We start from the raw sequence: 15,327 nt of genomic DNA, 5'->3' as shown, positions 1-15,327 counted from the left end.
CTCTGTAATTTTACAAATGAGGAAACTGAGACCCAGAGACATGAAGTGACTTACCCAGTGTTGCAAGGGTAGTAAGTAGTAGAATTACGATTTTTAACCTGGGCCTTATGACTTCAAATATAGTGTATTTTTCTTTCAGTGAGGGAATACTGATTGATGTCTTTCTCATCTTGAAACCTCCTCCTCTCTTCCCTAGCACACATTCTCAATTGTTGATCCTATGTAGGTGACACCTATTCTGTCTTTTTGTTTTATTTCCTCTGTCAGGTTATCAGTGGGGGGCAGCTATGTGGCGCAGTAGGCAGAGTGCTGGGCTTGGAGTCAGGAAGACTCATCTTTGTGAGTTCAAATCAGGCCTTAAATACTTGATAGCTCAGTGACTCTGGCCAAGTCATTTGACCCTGTTTGCCTTATTTCCTAATCTTTAAAATGAGCTGGATGAGTGTCTCTGCCAAGAAAACCCCAAATGGGGTAATGAAGGATTAGATGCTACTGAATAATAAACAAACTGGTTATCAGTATTGTGTGAGAGAGAGAGAGAGTGTGTGTGTGTGTGTGTGTGTGTGTGTGTGTGTGTGTGTGTGTGTGTATAAAATCTTTGTATTCAATGGGAGGATGAGGCAGTATTTCAGAGAAAAAAATTTACTTAGAATTTAATTGATTTGCCAAAATCTTGATGATGGATGAGTAATTATATGACATTAAAAACTGAAGTTAATTGCTCCTATTTGCCTACAACTGCTTGTCACTTACTATTAATGTGATCTTGGGCAAAGTACTTGACTTTTCAGGGACTGTTTTCTGCTCTATAAAATAAGAGGGTTAGACTGAATAACCTTTAAGGTCCCTTCCATCTTTCAAGCTGTTCCTGTGCCCCTAGGATTCATTTGGCAAGCATTTAGTACCTACTTTGTGTAGGTGCTATACGAGGCCTTGGGGATACACATATAAAAATGAAACAATCATGGTATGTATGTAGTTAAAAAATACAAAAAATAAATCTGAGCAAATACTACATTTTTTTGTTTTGGTGATAAGGAGTATACTGACATCTGGGGAGGAGCAGATCATTTTGTTTGGATTGGTCCTTCAATTAAGTCTTGGAAGGAGTCAGGGATTCCAAGGGGTGCTCATGAGGAAAGAGAATATTCCAGTATGGGAGCAGTGTCCTTACAAAGGTAGAGAAGTAGGAGATGAAATTATATGTATGTGGAATGGCAAGTAAGCTAGTTTGAGCGGTCAAATCAAAGTTCAAACGCTAATATGTTCCATAGTGATGCTTTTTTTCATTTGCACATTTCCTGACTTCAAAAATTGATCAGTTATGTAACTTTTATAGTATGTGTCTTCATTTCAGATTTAAAGATCTATATGTATTTGTAAAACATTCTATTATAACTAAAATATCTGATAGAAGATAATTTTGCATTTTGACTCTTCAGTTGCCTTGATATTCCAAAAGGATTCTGCCGTTGTGACTGAAGTGGCAGCATTATTCTGTCTTATTTTGTTTGATGAAGTATCAAGAATGGACATACGGTATGTTATAAAAATTTAACAACAACTCCTTACCTGTGATTTCTTCTGTATCATTATTGTAACAGAACGTCAATATTCATGATTTAAGCAGTTCATGCCTCTAGGGTTAGTCCTTATAGTAGCTTAATCAGTTGTGATTTTTGTTTCACATAAGAGGCTCTGAAAGGCTTTACTTCCACTTAATTTTCTCCTCTATTAACTTGCCATAGTTCCTGAAATTCCCATCATTAGTCAGTCCTTTTGAATTAGTTTCCAGGAAATCTCAGATTTAATGTATAAGTTATGTTACTAAGCAGAGGTGGTGCAGTGGATAGAGAGCCGGGCCTGGAGTCAGGAAGATTCATTTTCCTGAACTCGAATCTGGACTCAGATACTAGCTGTGTGACTCTAGGCAAGTCACTTAACCCTGTTTGCCTCAGTTTCCTCATCTGTAAAATGAGCTGGAGAAAGAAATGGCAAGGTAGTCCTATACCTTTGCCAAGAAAACCCCAAATGGGATCACAAAAAGTTGGACATCACTGAAACGACTGAACAACAGCACCTATAAATGTGTCATATTTTAATTTATCATATGTTAAGAGAATAAGAGCCTAGGGAATGGGGCATGAATTAGAATTATTTAATACTTATTATACTTAATATGATCCTGTTTTGAAGAGTATGCTGATTCAGATATAGGAATTTGTGAGGCAGAAGTATTAAGAACATTTTCAAATCGCTGTCATATTGCTTAAAGTGTTGTACTGTCCATTTGACCGACAAAACCCCATTTACCTGGATTTGCACATTCCTAAAAAAAATTAGAGAATTAGACTTAACTGATTTTTACAGATAGCAGTATTTTTTTTGAGGCACACCTGTAATTTCATCAGTTCAGTGAAATTTCCAGTATGCAGATTTCCTCCACTTGCTAACATGTATCACCAACTCATGTTAGAATATTACCTGAGGCATTAAGAAGTTGTATTTTACTAAAGTCAAACTGCTAGTATGTGTCAGAGGAAGGAGTTGGGCTAAGCCTTTCTGATCCCAAGGCCAATCCTATCTTCTGTGCTACTCTCTTTACATAATGTTAATTGAATTGAGTTGAATTAAATTGAATAACACTGGCCTTGTAGTCAGAAGACTTTGGTTTCAGCTTTAGTTCTTCAACTTGCTAGCTTTTTGACAATGTACAAGTCATTTAGTCACCCTTAGTTTAAGTTTATTTATCTGTAAAACAGAAATAAGAATGCTAAATTCCTCATTACTGTTGTGAAGGATAAGATTTACAAACTGTACAGCACTATATACATATTATTTTTAAAGTCTTAACTGGTAGTAGATTTTTCTTACAGAATAATGCACAATTCATTCTAAAGTAGCTTTTTAGGTAGTTTCATTGACCAGAAAGTTTCTGTTTAATGGAAACTTATTAGGACAAGAGATAAATATATTTTCTCATAAACACTAAGGAGGAAATAGAATAGGACCATTTAAGGAGTAGTAGTTTCCCCTGCATAGAGAATTAAATCAGTTTTTGAGTGGTAAACATTAGCACCAAGAAACATACTTCGCAGATGCAAACAAACATCTTCTCAATTAAATGCTTGGCCCAGGATATTAGAATTTGTTCATTATTTTGGGATTATATGGCCTGTACTTTTTTTTTTTCATCTCTCTAGTATGCATACCCACAAGACTGTCAAAATTACTGTGCTGACTTGTACTTTGTATGATTGAGTCTTAAAATTAGATCATAAAATGTTAGAGTTGAAAGGAACTTAAGAGATTATTTAGTCCAGACCTTTCATTTCATAGATGAAGAAACTGAGGCCCAGAGTTAAGTGACTTGCCCAAAGTCACACATTTAATTACTAGTAGTGCTAAAACACTAAAATCCGGTTTTTCTGACTCCTAGTGTAGTACTCTAAAATCCACTAGAAGACAAGGAAAATGTAGATCTCAACAAGTTCAGGCTTGTATCTGCCTCATATGCCTTCCCCTACCACCTCTGTTCATTAGGTGTAAATCAGTAATCCACTTAAATTTTGCAGATGATAATGTTTGTTGTTTATTTGAAGTTTAGTCTTTTCATTTGCTTGATGTTGCATAATTAACCATTACCAATAAATTAACTACTTTCTTTAAAAAAAAAATTCTCCTGAAATTATTTGAAATAAATAATTAAAAATTTCAAAACTGATTCTGTGCTTTCTCCTCTTTCTCTAACTGTGTTTTTATGAATAAAGTACACTTCACTTAAGGCTATTAAGTCTTAAGCTAATGATTAATTAGCAGAATTAAACTCTCTTGTCTTATTCATCTTTGTTTAGACCCTAGTTGCTTGAACATAGTAGATGCTCAATAAATATTTGTTGCTCTTGTGTTGAATGTACTATTATTGGTATTAAAGATCCTTGCCCAGATCACTGTTGTGATCACGTTGAGAAATACCTTAGTACTTTCAGGCTGCTAGGAGAGCACATTACTGTGGCTGAGAAGCAATTAATTAGTCATTGGTAGTGTGAAAGAACTCATTATCAACCAGTACCAATTAGCATTTATTGTCAATAGGACTGTTCTCTAGCTATTGAACATAGTATTTTAAAAATATGGTCAATTCTTAAGATGGACTTCTCACATATAGTGTATAGTTTGTAGACTAGGCAAGATCTAGCCTGACTTGATGATCTCACTGGTACAAATACTTCCTTTGCTGACACAGACCTTACTCTCTTTTTTATTGTTATCAGCTATTGTTATCATCGTCAAAAAATGCATCACCCCACAGCCAGTCTGATGATGAGCCTCTCTGCACTTAGCTAGCCTGGTCCTCATTCAAAAGATACATAATCCATCACTGAAATTGGTCTCAAAACCTTAGTACATCATAGTAACCGTCTCAGAGCTTATACTTCATTGATCTAGCTAGACTTAGACATCCAGATTCACCTTCACAATGTGGTTAGTCATCAGAGGAAGAATTTAGTGCAAGTGGATAAAGAAAAAAATGATGCCTTTATTTGAATCCCTGTGTTGGTGAACAATACAAAGAGTATCATTTAACTGGCAATACAGAGAACTTGAAAAGGGAAGTGTGGCATCATGAAAAGAGCATTCATTAGTCTAAGAGTTAGAAGTCTTAAGTTCTTGACCTAGCTTTTTTCCTTACTAGAATGTGACCTGGGCAAGTCACTTAACATTTATGAGCCTTTGTTTACTCATCTGTCAGGGAAATGTACCCTTCCTGCTTCATAGAATTGTTGTGACAATTAAATAGGATCATTTAAATGAAAGCACTTTGAAAAGGACTACTCAAATCTATAGTTGGAGTAATAATAGAATTATTGTTAATTCATTTTTATTTATAAAAATTAAAATTGATACATTGGTTAATTTCTCTTGCATTTGGGTATTATTTTTTATATGTGATGATTTTTGAAATTTAATTGTTCATGCTAAAAATGTTTCAAAAGATGTTTAATTTGATAGTAATGTTTTAATGCCAGTAGTGACTAAATGTGGTCAGTTGGTATTGATGGTTCATACTGACTGATCATGGTTTTTTTATTTGTTTGTTTGTTTGTTTTTTGTTGAGGCAGTTGCGGTTAAGTGACTTGCCCAGAGTCACACAGCTAGTAAGTGTTATGTGGTCTAAGGTCGAATTGGAACTTGAGTCCTCCTGACTCCAGGGCCAGTGTTCTATCCACTGTGTGACCTACCTGCCCCCTCTGACCATGTTTTAACAGGCTTTTCCTGTATGCACTTATTATAGGGGAAATATAATGTGACCCTTTAGTTTGTCTTAGCTTTTATAATTCTAAGCCATGTTATAGTGGGGTTCTGTTTCCGTAAATTATAAAATATTCAAGTTGTTATTTTGAGACTGTATAACTTATGCTGATGAAGAATTGAAAAAACATTACAAAACAATTTATTTAGTTTTTCTTTTACTTTTCATTTCTCCATTGTGAAACAGGTCTGATAACATGTCCAGTAAATCAACTCTAACTCCGGTCTTTATCTTGCCAGTGTCAGTGATTAGGCGGTAAGGACTTCTTTTACTTTGATTTTTTTTTTTAATGGTAAAACATGGTTTTATTAGGAAAAAATGGAATAGGAATTTTTCTTTATAATTTTATTTTGCTGAGAAATTTGGTATGGGAGAGATCATTTTCAGCATCAAAACAAGTTTTGTGGAGGAAGTGAAACTAAATTTGGCCTTGAAAAAGGGAAGGGACTTTAAAAAAAAACCCAAAATCTTAGAGGTAAAAGTTAGTTCAGTGGCCATCTAATTCTATCAATACCTGAAGAGGAACTCAATTTACAGCATTACTAAGCAGTGGTGCTTCAACCTTGGCTTGAAGGCTTCTAAGGAAGGAGAGTCCAATACCTTCTGAGGCAGCCCATTCTACTTTTTGGGTAGTTCTGTTAAGAAATTTTTTAGGAAATATTGAGCCAAACTATGCTTTTACAGTTTCTGTCCATTCCTCCTAGATCTGTTCTTTGGAATCAAGAAGAACAAGTCTAATGTCTCTTCTTTATGACAGACAACACTTCAAATACTTGGAGACAGCTATCATTTCTTCTCTTTTCCTGGCTAAACATACCCATTTCCTTCAACTAATCTTGATATCATATGACCGTTAGGCCCTTCACCATTCTTATCTTCTGCCCATGAATTATCTTCATAGTATCAATTTTCTTTGTAAAATGGAGGAGGACATTCTAAGTCTGGGGATCGGTTGAGGAAAATGTTGACAGGCTTCCAGGTAATCAGGCTTATAATGAGTTATTTCTGACTTTTCCCCCCTGCCTTCTTAGACACATCCAATTAATTGTAGGTAATAATTGATTTTTTTATTTTCACAATATCATCACTCACACCATTACCTCTCTGTCTGGAAGTGGTTAGCTTTTTTCATCTTTAGTCCTCCATAATCATGATTGGTCATTGCATTGATCAAAGTTCTTAAGTCTCAAATTTTTTTGTCTTTACAATGTTGTTGTTATTATATGAGTTGTTCTCTTGACTTAACTCTTGTTTTTTTCATACAATGTCAAACTAGTTTTTTTCTGAAACCAATCCTTGCATTATTTTCTGAAGCACAATAGTATTTCATCACATTCGTAGTATCTAGTTCTTTAGAAGGCAAGGGGATTTTGCAGGAACTTGCAAAGAGTACACAATGATTTGGATTTTTCTAGTGCAAAGTAATAGCTAGGGAGAATGAAATGTTTCCAAAATTCTTTGAGGAGGTAAGAGCAATCACAATCTATTCTAGGAGGATAAGTAGTGGAGGAAGAAGGAAAGGAAGACCACTGAACACTTAAAGTTAGGGAATAAGTAAGACAGTTTTCCTGTGGAGAGGGGAACTGTACCTTCCTTGGAGAAAGTAGCTCCTTGTTGCCCTGAGGAATGTTGATATGGATTTATGAGTACTTTCAATACAGAGGTTATTCAATAACGATCTCAGGAAGAAAAGAGACTCCTTGTGATACTTGATTGTTCTCTAGTGTGGGATACCAGGTCAACTGATTTTTGACCTGAGATAAAGAATAGAGGGGTCTGGTTTAGTTTTGTTTTAAATTTGGGGTATGTATCCAGGATGTGGATACTTGCCAAGAGGATAATCAGGAGAGTAAGAAGAATGAAATTCATGGCATGTGAGGGGATTAGTTGAAGGAACTGGGGATATGTAACTTAGAGAAGAAAAGACTTAGAGATGGACACAATAGCTTTATTTAAGTATTTGAAAGGCTATCCTGTAGAGTAGGGATTAGACTTGGTATTAGAGTGCAAAACTTGGAGTATTGACTGGAAATTGTAGAAAGGCAGATTTCTTTAGGGAAAATTTCCTAAGGAAAGAAATAAGCTTTTATTAAGTGCTTATTATATCCTCTAAGTGCTGGGGATACAAATACAAGCCAAAAAGAGAGTCTCTGCCCTTAAGGAGTTTATATTTTATTGGGGGAAGGCAATACACAAAAAAACAGAAAAGCAGGGGCAGGAGGGTACAGTTCTGAAGCCGGGAACTGGGAGCGTTAGGAGGAGATTAGAAGATTAGCCTGAGTCATTCTACAAAATGGAAGTTCCAGGAAGAACTTGCCAATGGGAGAAGGGGGTGTGCCTCTCAGAGAAAGGTTCTAGATTGAGAAGGCCACAGACATGACTGGATGTTACAGGTTGATGAGATGCCAGGCATGAAAGGAAGTTCTAGGATGCGGCAGCATGATGTAGAAGTCTGGAAGCCAGGAATAGATCTAGGAGGGAAATGAAGGCTGACTTGGACCTCTCCACAAAATGGAGGTTTCAGAAGGAACTTATTAGTGGGAGTTCTAAGTTTTAAGAAGTCCAGAAGGGGAATGTGCTACCTCAAAAAGTAATGGGCTCTTTCTCAGTAGAACAAAGGCTAGATGTCCATTTGATAGGGGATATTTTAGAGGGAATTCCTCTGTAAGTACTACATCAAAGAATCAACAAGTATATATTAAACACTGGGTGCCAGTCATTGTGCTACACATGAAAGAGACAGAAACAGAAGTTTCTGTGGTTGATATTCTATCATGGGAGAAAACATGTATAGGTAGGTAGGTACAAAATAGGTAATTCAATTCAGTAAACATTTATTAAGAACCTGTTACGTGCCAGGCACTGTGCAAAGCGCTAGGGATACAAATAAGAAAAATAAAGGTAATCTGTTCCCTCAAAGAGCTTATAATCTACTGGGAGAAAGATAGCACACCAGCTGGAAAGCAGAAGGGGGATTACACCAGGGAGTAGCTGCTGTGGGGCATCATGTTCTGTGGAGTATAAATAAAAGATAAAAGGTAATTTTAAAAAATATTTATTTAGATAAAAGGTAATTTTAGTGGTGACAGGGTACTAGCATCTTGGGGGATCAGGAGAGACCTCATGTAACATGTGGTACTTGGTTTGAAGGAAGCTAGGAATTCTAAGAGGCAAGGTGGGGAGAGAGTATATTCCTGGCATAGGAGACCACATGTGCAAAGGTACTGAGTTGGAATATTGTATTTGGATTACAGGAAGAAGGCCATTTGACTAGACTGTAGAGTGTATGAAAGGAAGTAATGCATAATTTTGGAAAGATAGACTGAAGCTGGGTGGTGAAGTTTTTTAACTGATCATTCCCAGATATACACACACACATAGAGATAGTTACTTAGATAAAACATTTATTAAGCACTTACTGTATGTCGAGCACTGTGTGCCAATCTCTGGAGATGCAAATACAAGAAAGCAAGATAATTCCTACTTTCAAGGACCTTACATTCAAATGGAGGAAGACAGCATTTAATGGGAAGTTAGGAAGCCAGAGAATAAATAGGAGTGGGTGGGAAGGTGGTTGGCAAGGAAGAGGGGAAGTCCAGAGAGTTGAGTTTGAGTGAAATGAAACATGGCTGTGGCCTGTCCTGAAATAGTAGTTTTGGCAGACATTCATCAATTAGGAACTTGGGGAGGGATATCTCCAACTGTTGGCAGAGTGAAGGAGAAATGAGTTGTTTCTCCATGCCTTAATGTCTCTCTTGAGTCCAGTCCATATTACAAATTCTCTTTTAGGCATTTTTAACTGTATATACACTAGGAATCTCAAACAATGTCTAAAACAAGACTTATCTTTTCCCCCCAAACCAAATACTCTTAACTTTCCTTGCGGGCACCCACATTCTTCATCCTCAATTTCTTATTCTGTCTCATTCCACATATCCAATCAATTGCCATATTTTGTAATATTTACCTTCACAACATCTCTCACATCCTTCTCCTTTCTATTCACACAACTTCCACCCTAGTTCTCAGGTTTTGATTACTTCTTCCCTGGACTATTGCAATTGACTCTTACTTGGTTTCTCGGCTTCAAATCTCTTCCTTCTTCATTCCATCCACTCTACACCATTACCAAAGTAATTTTCCCAAAGTGCTAGTTTGACCATGTCACTACCCTTCTCAGTAACCTCTAGTGACTCCCCATTACCTCTAGAGTCAAATGTAAACTTCTCTCCTTGCCATTTAAGTCCTTTCAAGATCTGGGCCCAACCTATATTTCCAGCCTTATATACACAATATTCTCCATCAGGCATGTGATGGTCCAGCCAAATTTGCCTTCTTCTTCTTGCCTCATACAAGTCATTCCATCTCCCTTTCCCCTGCCTTTTTACAAATTTTCATCCCTGCCTGCAATGTGCTAATAGGATCCTAGACTTAGAACTCTAAAGGGGACCTTAGAGGCATTCTAGTCCAACTTCTTATTTTATAGAGGTAGAAACAGAGGCCTAGAGGGTTGAAGTGACTTTCCCAGGTGACATATCTTGTAAGTATCAGAGGTGGGATTGAAACAGATCTTCCTGACTTCAGTACAGTGTTTTTTTCTTGACTCTTGCCACTTCCAGTTCTGGCTTCCAATCTCATTCATCTAAAACTGCTTTCTCCTAAGTCACTCATAATCTCTTAATTGGCAAACCTAATGACTTTTTCTTAATTCTCATCCTTCTTGACCTCCCTGCAGCATCTTGATGCTTTTGATTGTCCTCTTCTTGAAATTATCTTCTCTAGGTTTTCTCCTGGTTTTCTGCCTGCCTGTCCAACTACCCCTTCTTTCTCCTTTGCTGTATCTTCATTCAGGTCACGTAGGTGGCACAGTGAATAGAATGCTGAGCCAGGAGTCAGGAAGACCTGAGTTCAAATCCAGCCTCAGACACTTACTAGCTATGTGACCCTGGGCAAGTCACTTAACCCTTGTTTGCCTCATGGTCCTCAACTTTAAAGTGAGCATGATAGTTTACCTCATGGTAAACTACCACAGGTTTGTTGTGAGGATCACATGAGCTATTTGTAAAACTCTTAGCACAGTGCCTGGCACATAATAAGTGCTATATAAATGTTTGTTTCCCCCATTAGACATCTAGAAGGGGATGTCCTGTAGACATATTAAGTTCAGTGTCTAAAATTGAACTTATTTTCTTTCCTCCAAAACCATCCTCTCTTCCTAACTTCTCTATTATTGTCAAGGTTGTTACTAATCATGTTCCTAATGATCCAGGCTCTCAGCCTGTCAACCCTTGACTCCTTACTGACTCTTCATCTCCATCTCCAATTAATTCAGTCATTTATAACATCACTGTATCTTTCAAGTATACTTCTTTCTTTCCTCTGACATGCATCTATCCTTGTTCGTGCTTTTATCATCTCTTTCGCTTTCTTCACCCTCTCCCTTCTACCTACATGTGAGAATTGTTACTTATATATCCTAAATTGCTGTAGAATGCTCCTGATTGGATGTGGAGGTGGTAGGAGTGAGACAGAAGAGTAGGCTTGGGTAGTTTCCAAAGAAAATAATCAATTTGCAAAATTATTTAGCCTCTAAATAATTGGTTGAATCATGTTCTGAATAAATGGGTAGTTTGGATTTCCAAAAAATTAGATTCTCATGTTTATTCTGCTCTTGAATTATTGCATGACTTAGGAACCATGTAATAATAGTCAGTTTGCTGTACTATATATGATATGGAACTTTGAGTTAGGAAAACCTGTGTTCCAATCCTGTCTCTTCTGCTTTCTATCTTTGTGACCATGGGCAAATTGCTTATGTTCCTTTTTGTCTGTAGTAACTCCCTAGGACTTTCCTAAATCCCATTCAGACTGCCTTCTGAGCTGGTGGATATATTTTCTACAGGGGAGATCTCTCCTCTGATGGAATTGTTGAACCTCTTCATAGTATAAGAACCACTTAAACCTCCTATCTATTTTTGAGTATGTCACCAAATCTGAAATCTCAGAGGCTATCTAGTTTGACATGTACCTGAAAAGGAATCATCTCTAAAATAGTGAAATTAATTATCCTTTTACTTTTACATTTGTATTGTGAGGTTTAATATGTATATAAAGTAATTACCCTTGAAAGTCAGAAAATGTGTAAAGAATAGTCTTGTTGTTTGTTTTTACTTGAAATATGGCTTGAGAAGTAGTATTTTTCAGTAATAGTAATTCACTGGATCAGAGATTTTGAATTGGGTTCAAATGTTAAAGTTTTGGGGGCTTGTTTTTTTTTTGTTTTTTTTTTTTTTAGTGAGGCAATTGGGGTTAAGTGACTTGCCCTGAGTCACACAGCTAGTGAGTGTTATGTGTCTCAGGCCAAATTTGAACTCAGGTACTCCTGACTTCAGGGCCGGGGCTCTATCCACTGCGCCACCTAGCTGCCCCTGGGGGATTGTTTTTTTAAATATACTTATGATAATATGGTGTTGAGGAGTGTTTTGGGGTTGAATCTAAGTGACTGATCACACCTCCCCAGCCTCCCCACTCCTTTTGTGGCATGGCAACTGTAATGTGTCTTTTTAAAAATATTAAGGAGGGGGTGAAGAAAGTGGTGGAAAATGGATTAACTTTTGTATGTAAATTTTTTTTTAGGTACCATCTTCCAGTCCATGGCCCTGGTCACCATGCTGTTAGCCCTCACTATGTGGTTTTGCCATTATCTGCTGATTGCTTGGCCTTGAAGCCTGTGACAGATATGCTGAGAATAGCTTGGAACTTTTCACGGTGTCATGGAATTGATAACTTGCTGAAAGAGATAAACTCTGAAAATAAAACCCAGGAGTAAGCTGTTATAACTTGCTTAAAAACAATTTATATTTTAGTGAGCTAAGGTTATCTTTTTCCTTCTAGTTTAAGTAAGTTTTTTTTACTTGGTTATTCAGGCTTGATTGTTTTCAATAGAAGGTCCTAATTTCCACTTCGTTTTAAAGCATTAGGTATTCCTATTTATTTTAAAACTTGATTTTTATGTTTTGTTGACCTTTCTAGAATGCTACTTAAATGCATAGATTATCTAAAATTGAGTGGTATAGGTAAATGTCTAGATCTCCTTAATAAAAGTGAATAGGTGTTTTTTTTTAAGCATTATTCAACCAAATGAATATCCCTTCATCATGCTATTATGAGAAAGGGTGAGATGTATGATATATAAGTGCTAGTGTACAGCTTTAAACTATGCACACAGCTACTATTTTGCTTTTTCTTATGAGCTAGCCTTTCAACTCAAGAAAATTAAGATAACTGAAGCTCATCAATACAGATGTTACATACATAATAAAATTTGAATTTTCTTTCTTGATGCTTGGGGAGAAATGCCTTACATGGTCTGTTGTTAATTTTCTGTATGGATTTTCTTTTTTAAGAGTTTTAGACTCACTGAAGTTATCCACAGAGGACATCCTTACTTTAAAGATTACACACACAGATAATGGATTGGAAGATTGTCGCTCTTCTATTATTCAAGCTGAAGGTCATGAGGGAGTCAAGACTGCTGTCACTAGAATGAGCTTATACCTTCTAAATGACAGACTCTCTTTGAAGGGTGTTGATGGCCCTTGTGGTGTTGTCTTAAAGACTTCTGCTTGGCACCAAGAACTAAACAGGTCAGTTTAAAGTCAAGATTTCTAGTTATAAAGATATAGTAGATTATTTTTGTATTTAGCACTGAATCTTTGAAGAAAATCTTGCATGATCTCAGTGTATACCTCATAAAGACAATCTTTTTCATTGGTATTTAAAAAAAAAACAACAAAACTCTGCCTGCTCTTTAAATAAAGATTCATGTTAAGCAGTGATAAACTAGAGATCCTAGCGTAAGTTGGCTGGTGATTTGACCCCATAGAAATCACTGAGACTTGATGTGATAAGACCTGTGACTTGAATGTAACTATGGAATACCTTATTCAGAGGCTATAGGATAGATAAAGAGGAGAAAGAGGTTGCATGTTAAAAAAAGATGTTTTGTTGTTCAGTTGTCTTCAGTTGTGTCTGACTCCTCATGATCACATTTGGGGTTTTCTTGATAAAGATACTGCAGTGGTTTACCATTTTCTTCTCCAGCTCATTTTACAGATGAGAAAACTGAGGCAAACAGACCTTCTCAGGGTCACACAGTAAATGACTGAGGCCAGAGTTGAACTCAGGAAGATGAGTCTGACGTCAGGCCTGGCACCCTATCCACTGTGCCACCTACCTGCCCTTTAAAAATATATATTCATGAGGAAATCTGGCAACCAGAAGGGGACAAGCTTTGTGGAAGCATTTGGGTGTAGGTCAGTGGAGTTAGAAACAGATACCACTATAGACCATGTAGACAACAAAAGGAAATAAATGAATCCAGGAAACAGATCGTAAGCCAGGCACCTGAGAAGGAAAGACTTAGAAGGGGTATGTTATAGGTTCCTTTCATATATGAGCCATATATATCAGAAATGAGAGACTTCAGTTATTTAGTTGTCTACTAGTATTTTTTCTGCCCAGAGTAGAGCAAATACTTTCTTGACTTGCTTTAATGAAAATTTCATTCTTCAGAATGTGGAGGAACCAATAAAGGTAAATCTAATTTTCAACCACAAGGATGGAACTGGCTGCTAATGTAGAAAAGGGAACTTTGTGGAGAAGTGGCCACTCAGACTTTGGAATAGAAGAAAACTAGGAATAGTTGGACATATACCCTAGATTTTTGGGACAACAGATTTCAAAGACTTACGATGTGAAGGGATAGAGAAGTGTACTTGGAATCAGGATGACTTAAAACATTTAATAGCTTTGTGACCTTGAACATATAACTTAGTTTTTCTCAGCTGAGGAAACTGATGTCCATAGAAGTTAAATTACTTGCCCAAGATTACAGTAAGTGTAAGAGTGAGATTTGAATTTATGTCTCCTAACACCAAATACAAAAATGTTTAATTTAATATGAAAACTATTTAAAACCACATTTTATCATATGTGCATGTGGAGTAAGATAAACGTTGTAAGTAAGATAAATCAGTTTCCTCATCTGTAAAATGGGGGATAATAATAGCAACACTTTACAGGATTGTTGCCGTCTTATGAGGTTGTTATAAAGTGCTTTGCAATCTTAGTGCTATATAAATGGTAGCTATTATTATGACCAGATTTGGGAGACTTGATTAGACAATGATTTATCTGAAAAATAATTTGGTAGTTTTAGTGAACTTCAAGCAACAGTGTGCTATAGTACCTCTCAACAAATAAATGCAATCCTAGGCTGCTTTAGGAGAGGCAATGTATCCTGGCATAAAGAGCTGATATTTTCATTTTACTCTGCCTTGGTCAGAGTTATATCTCATTTAAGGAAGGATATCAGTAATCAGGGAAGTATCCAGAGAAGGGCACCTAAGGCAATGAAAGATCTCAAATTCATGAACTTGAACCTTATAAATATTGTTTCAGTGTACTGAGGATGTTTATTCTTGAGAAGGAAAGACTTAGAGGGGTTATGTTATAGGTTCCTTCAAGTGTTTGAAGGATCATTGTGTAGAATAGGGATTAGATTTGTTTGGCTTGGCACAACATAGGCAGAACTAGGAACAAAGAAGTAAATTTCGGTATGATGAAAGGAATGACAATTAGCACTATCCAAAACAGGAATGGGTTGAATCAGTGGTCTTCTCTTCACTGTAGGTTTTCAAACAGAAACTGGGTAACCACTTCTTAGATAACCACTTCTTACAGGCATTCTGTTTCAGTTAAGTGTTGGATTAGATAGCTACTGTGGTTCCTTTCAACTTGGAAGTCAGTTTTGTGATATTGTTGAACTTTTTTTTTTTTTTGTCTAGGCAATGGGGTTAAGTAACTTGCCCAGTATCACAGAGCTAGTAAGTGTCAAGTGTCTGAGGCCGCATTTGAACTGGAGTCCTCCTGACTCCAGGGCTGGTGCTCTATCCACTGCACCACTTTGCTGCCCCATATTGTTGAACTTTTTAAAAAACCTATTTATTAGC

At 36.6% G+C, this 15,327-nt stretch overlaps 1 protein-coding gene across 4 annotated transcripts in view; it reads left to right on the top strand.

Annotated features, from left to right (window-relative positions):
• RTTN (rotatin) overlaps nucleotides 1-15,327 on the top strand; it is a 206,593-nt gene that overhangs the window by 63,779 nt on the left and 127,487 nt on the right. For all 4 annotated transcript variants that reach the window (XR_003568290.1, XM_027852445.1, XM_027852446.1 and 1 more), the window contains exons 22-25: nucleotides 1,443-1,539; nucleotides 5,501-5,569; nucleotides 11,951-12,139; nucleotides 12,721-12,960. Coding sequence is in view for 3 of the 4 variants with exons in the window: in XM_027852445.1 (XP_027708246.1) it covers nucleotides 1,443-1,539; nucleotides 5,501-5,569; nucleotides 11,951-12,139; nucleotides 12,721-12,960 (595 nt within the window). In the remaining variant the exon portion in view is untranslated. The remainder of the gene's footprint in view (nucleotides 1-1,442; nucleotides 1,540-5,500; nucleotides 5,570-11,950; nucleotides 12,140-12,720; nucleotides 12,961-15,327) is intronic.

This window comes from Vombatus ursinus, unplaced genomic scaffold (genome assembly GCF_900497805.2).
Source record: "Vombatus ursinus unplaced genomic scaffold, bare-nosed wombat genome assembly UNPS02009573.1, whole genome shotgun sequence".
NCBI classification, from domain to species: Eukaryota; Metazoa; Chordata; class Mammalia; order Diprotodontia; family Vombatidae; genus Vombatus; species Vombatus ursinus.
The sequence above is the reverse complement of the archived record's forward strand: the minus strand, read 5'-3'. Positions and strand labels throughout refer to the sequence as shown.